Here is a 6,050-nt window from a genome sequence, read left to right as displayed (position 1 = left end):
ATTTTTCCAAAGAAGACATCCAAATGGCCAGCAGACACATGAAAAAGTGCTCAACATCACACGGCATCAGGGAAATCCAAATCAAAACCTCAATGAGATATCACCTCACACCAGTCAGAATGGCTAAAATTAACAAGTCAGGAAATGACAGATGTTGGCGAGGATGCGGAGAAAGGAGAACCCTCCTACACTGTTGGTGGGAATGCAAGCTGGTGCAGCCACTCTGGAAAACAGTATGGAGGTTCCTCAAAAAGTTGAACATAGAGCTACCATACGACCCAGCAATTGTACTACTGGGTATTTACCCTGAAGATACAAATGTAGGGATCCAAAGTGGTACGTGCACCCCAATGTTTATAGAAGCAGTGTCCACAATAGCCAAAGTAAGGAAAGAGTCAAGATGTCCATCAACAGCTGAATGGATAAAGAAGAAGTGGTATATATATATATATATATATATATATATATATATATATATATACATACACATACAATGGAATATTATGCAGCCATCAAAAGGAATGAAATCTTGCCATTTGCAACTACGTGGATGGAACTGGAGGGTGTTATGCTGAGCAAAATAAGTCAATCAGAGAAAGACATGTATCATATGACCTCACTGATATGAGGAATTCTTAATCTCAGGAAACAAACTGAAGGTTGCTGGAGTGGTGGGGGTGGGAGGGATGGGGTGGCTGGGTGATAGACATTGGGGAGGGTATGTGCTATGGTGAGCGCTGTGAATTGTGTAAGACTGTCGAATCACAGACCTGTACTCTGAAACAAATAATACATTATATGGTAAAAAAAAAGAAGAAGAAGAAAATAGCAGGAAGGGAAAAATGAAGGGCAGGAAATCAGAGGGGGAGACGAACCATGAGAGATTATGGACTCTGAGAAACAAACTGAGGGTTCTAGAGGGGGGGGGTGGGTTAGCCTGGTGATGGGTATTAAAGAGGGCATGTACTGAATTGAGCACTGGGTCTTATATGCAAACAATGAATCATGGAACACTACATCAAAAGCTAATGATGTAATGTATGGTGATTAACATAACATAATAAAATTTAAAAAATGTCTATGCTGCCTAGAGCAATCTACACTTTCAATGCCATCCTTATCAACATACCACTGGCATGTTTCACAGAGCTGGAACAAACAATCCTAAAATTTGTATGGAACCAGAAAAGACCCTGAATTGCCAAAGGAATGTTGAAAAAGAAGAACAAAGCTGAGGGCATCACGTTGCCTGACTTCATGCTACATTACAAAGCTGTGATCACCAAAACAGCATGATACTGTCACAAACATAGACACACAGATCAATGGAACAGCATAGAGACTCCAGGTCCAGAAATGGACCCTCAACTCTGCAGTCAACTAATCTTCCGGCAAAGCAGGAAAAGAATATCCAACGGAAAAAAACAGTCTCTCTAATAAATGGTGCTGAGAAAATTGGACAGATACATGCAGAATGAACCTGGACCATTCTCTTACACCATACACAAAGACAAACTCTAAATGGATAAAAGACCTCAATGGGAGACAGGTATCCATCAAAATCCCAGAGGGGTTCATAGGCAGTAACCTGTTCAACATTGGCTACAGCAAATTCTTTCAAGACACGTCTCCAGGGGTGCCTGGGTGGCTCAGTTGGTTAAGCGACTGCCTTTGGCTCAGGTCGTGATCCTAGAGTCCCAGGATCAAGTCCCGCATTGGGCTCCCTGCTCAGCAGGGAGTCTGCTTCTCCCTCTGACCCTCCCCCCCCACGTGCTCTCTCTCTCTCTCTCTCTCATTCTCACTCTCTCAAATAAATAAATAAATAAAATCTTAAAAAAAAAAAAAGACGTCTCCAAAGGCAAGGGAAACAAAAGTAGAATAAACTTTCCCGCCCCTTTGGCGCTATTCTCACCTGGACTGCATATCTTCTGAAAGAAATTGGATCCGAGGCCTGAGGCATGTACATAGCAGAAATGTACCACGTGTCCCTTATGAGACCCTCTTCTCCTTCCCTTGCACGATCTCTGAAGCAACCGCTTCCTGTTACCTTTTGTGTAAATTTTTTCTCTGTACATGTATCAGAGAGTCAGGTCCACCCTGTACTTTACAGACAGGCTGTGCTCAGGCAATTCCTAAGATTTTAAATGTGAGTTACTACGACTTCAATAACCAGAGGCCTTAAGCAGTGATAGATCAGTCAGTGGTCAACGGTTCCTCCTGTGATGGTTTTATTTCTAATAAAGACACCATGCTAAACTCATTACACTGCAATACCTCAGGTTGAGCATAGCCCAAGAGTAATAATGAGAGTAATGGCATGTACTAAGTGCCTCACTTTTTCCAGGCCCTTCTTGGGTGCTTTCTTTTGATCATTACAAACTCCTGGCCAAGTGCATTTCATCTTCCAATGTTACATGGACCTTGAAACTCTCACAGCCTAAGACTTTGTCCAAGAGTGCATCCTTGGCAGGCGGCAGATCTGTTGGCACCCCTGTGCCTTGATGGAAAAGTTCTTACCGTCCTACTGTATCTTCCAACTATCACTTTGAAAGCTATTTGTTTAGCAGGGCCAATAAAATGAACAAAGAACAGAAATCTAGTATATAACCAATTGGGAAATGGTCCAATAACTGGTTAAAACAAGTGCATCCCAGGGCACCTGGGTGGCTCATTTGTTGGACGTCTGCCTTCGGCTCAGGTTGTGATCCCAGGGTCTCGGGATCGAGCTCCGCATCGGACTTCCTGCTCCGCGGGAAGCCTGCTTCTCCCTCTCCCACTCCCCCTGCTAGTGTTCCCTCTCTCACTGTGTCTCTCTCTGTCAAATAAATAAATAAAAATCTTAAAAAAAAATAAAACAAGCGCATCCCAGTGCAAATGAGGTTTCCTCCACGGGCATCTGTAAAACACTGGAATCCACATCTCAGTGTATTTAAGAGTCTCTACTATCATCTGTAGGAATAGGAAGAATATGACTAGACAGGACATGTAACATAAATTTAACCCCACAGACCTCATGTTACATTGGCAAATCATTTTATTTTAAGATGACAACCTCAGAGTAGCTACAGGATTATGTAATCATCAGAGTGATTCTCGTCTTTTCTCCTAGTACATGCCAATATGATTTTCTCCATCTGGTGCACTCCAGTCAGTATTTTACTTGAGTGTAGGTAATTGCTCTTTTTTAGCCACTTCTGTCTTCTCTTCTAAATGATGAAAGGCACCAATGATGCCTGAAATCAGTAAAGCAATTAAGCGAATAATCAGTAGAAGCAATGCCTGGTTTATATTAAGAACTATTTTGGCTCGAAGACCATATTCTCTGTCAGGTGGAGGGCCACTATCTATACTACCACCGGCTCCCTTCTCTTCACAAGATGGGGGTTTCCAACCTCTCATACAATGACAGTGTTTCTTGTTGTTACACACCCCTCTGAAATTGCATGTCTTGACATCACAGTCAAACCCCATGTCTTGAAAAAAAGTACAATTTTTTCCAAAACAGTATTTTCCTGGGCCACATGTTGCCCCATCCACGACAAGCCCCATTTCTGGCAGATCCGTCCCATGGTGTACATCGTATCCAAAGCATAACTCTTCCTTAATATCACGTACTATTATATGATGAAACGTAGTGTGGTCACCTCCACCAGGAATTTCTTGGACATCACGACAATGCAGCATTCCACAAAGAACATCATCTTCTTCACATTTCACAGGTTTTCCTCCTCCTCGTATCACCTTCACCCCACAGTTCCCAAATCGGTCACCTATTACATTCAATTTTTCATAGCATACTGGTGCAGCATCTTTTATTTGGTAGCCAAAGAGGGCCTGGCATTGCATATCACGATCACTGCAGTTTCCTCTCACGCAGACAGCCAATGCTGAACATGGGGTTCCATCCTGGGTGTAAACGTCATTAGGACAATTATGAGATTTCCCATCACAGTATTCTGGGAGATCACAAATACCAAGCGTATCTCTGCAAAGCAATCCAGGTTGAGCATATTTACATTTAACACAGCAGGGTCCTCCATTGCAATCACTGCCAAGGGAGAGGATACAGTTGGTCTTGCAACACTTATTCCAAGAACACTGTTTTAAGGAGCCACAGTCACATTCTTCCCCACGATCTACGACCAGGTCACCACAACGAGCAGCTACATAAGGAAAATTGGTGTATGGTGTATTTGGTATACTCAAACAAGGATCCCATATAGTGACCTTGTGATGTATTCTTTCATAAGTACAATTGCTCATCATATCCAATAAATCAGGCTCAGGAGCCATGATGCAGTGCTTTCTTCGAAAGCAAAAACAACCGGGTTTATCATGATTAACGCCCAAATTATGACCTAGGGTATGTGCTGCAACAGCTGCAGCCCAAAATATGTGGTATCTTGCCACATATAGATACGCCACACCCCAGTTGGGGTTGCACGCTCCATTGTATTGGCCATAATATGAGACCCCAGCGACTTTATCTCCTGTAAGAAGCAGTGAAGTGTCATGAGTAATTTCATTATACCAATTCCAGTATTTCCACAAACCAAAATTAGTCATGGTATGTACAATGTCTGGGGATTCCCGTAAATTCATCTTATCTGATCCATTCCATATGCACAAAACACGTATGTAGACATCTAGGAGAGTTGGTTTGTAGATGGTATGTAATATGTTGTTCAAAATCACTACATTCTCTATTATACGTGTGAGATTAGTGTTCAACACAAATAATGAGTTAGCAGCTGTATAGTGGATTTTAAAGTATTTCTTGTGTGGCCACCACAAATACACGGGAGCTGCTCTAGGAGTTTCAGCAAGGATTGCCTCTTCGTATTCTTGATTTGTATCTTGCTCTTCAATCTTACACCTTTCAGCCTCTGATGATCTTCTTTCTGACACAAGCAGAGAAACCACATGCTCAAATTTGGAAGAAGTCGCCAGCGGTTTTATTTCATAAGTGAAGTCATCCAACTGCAGCATGCCATGCAGACCCCCGTAGCAGGTGTCCAGTGTACCCATGGAGCCGGGAACCCCTTCCAGGTAGCCGTAGTAGTAGCAGTCTCGAGGGACAAAGGGGTAGTCCTCCTCCATGGCACCCTGATCGTTATCGGTGATAACAGGAAATTGTCTGGGCAGCAGGTTCTTCTTGATTCTCATGTGAATCACATGTCTTTGGCCCCTGAAGTGAATCTTATAGGAGAGCTGGCCTTGTCTCTCAGTTCCACCCACCCTGTGGGACACCTTCCTGGGGATCACAACTTCAGAGGAAGTGAAGCGCCATTCTGGGAGGGCATGGGAGCAGCAAACTGGGGACAGCAGTAGCCAGAGCAGAGGCAGCCTGAGATCACCTGTCAAATGGGCCCGGGCCCAGGCAGGCCCCATGAGTGAAGGAGCCTGTGATGCCAGAAGATGCAGTCGGGTGGGAGGTAGGTAAGATGACCCCCCAAACGGCAACTTTTCTAGCAGGGCAGTCCTGAGGAGAGCAGAAAGGGACTGGGGGCACAGCCTCCCCAGAGAGGGGGTGGGGAGCTATTATGTAATAATGGTGTGCTCATCAGGGGAGCTATGCTTAGTGAGCTGGGTGTCCTGCCCAAAGGACCTAGAGAAGGGAAAAAAAAATGGGAGGGATTGGAAACAGTAGTGTGTATACCTGGGCTGAAAGTCCCATGGTCTCTTGGAGAAGTCGCAGGGGAAGAGTAAGTGCATTTGGTGGCATTTTCAGTGAGGGAAGAACTTTTCTTTCTCAAACTTAAATGGCATAAAGGATCAACAGGTAATTAAAACAGAGGATGGAAAGGAAACGGAAGCTTCTTCAAAGATTTCTGAGGAGAGAATTAGATTCTCTCATACTTTACAACAACTGAGTGCACTTGGGATGATTGGTGAGAAGAAAGTAAATAGAGGTCATGAGTGGAACAATTAGTGTCTGTAACAATAGTTTCTTTTTTTTTTTTTTAGCCAAATTATGAAAAGAGCCAAGATGTCCATGAACAGATGAACGGATAAAGAAGATGTGATATGTCCCAGCATTCCTGGCCCTA

General features: G+C 43.5%; 1 protein-coding gene across 1 annotated transcript; it reads right to left on the bottom strand.

Annotated features, from left to right (window-relative positions):
* Positions 1-3,156: 3,156 nt before the first annotated feature.
* On the bottom strand, positions 3,157-5,391 carry LOC113909340 (disintegrin and metalloproteinase domain-containing protein 20-like). Its single transcript, XM_027570378.1, has one exon. It carries the CDS (start codon positions 5,389-5,391, stop codon positions 3,157-3,159), a length of 2,235 nt encoding a protein of 744 aa, XP_027426179.1.
* Positions 5,392-6,050: the final 659 nt, after the last annotated feature.

This window comes from Zalophus californianus, chromosome 6 (assembly GCF_009762305.2).
Source record: "Zalophus californianus isolate mZalCal1 chromosome 6, mZalCal1.pri.v2, whole genome shotgun sequence".
Classification (NCBI taxonomy): Eukaryota; Metazoa; Chordata; class Mammalia; order Carnivora; family Otariidae; genus Zalophus; species Zalophus californianus.
Note: the sequence above shows the minus strand (reverse complement) of the source record. Positions and strands in the feature narration are given on the sequence as shown.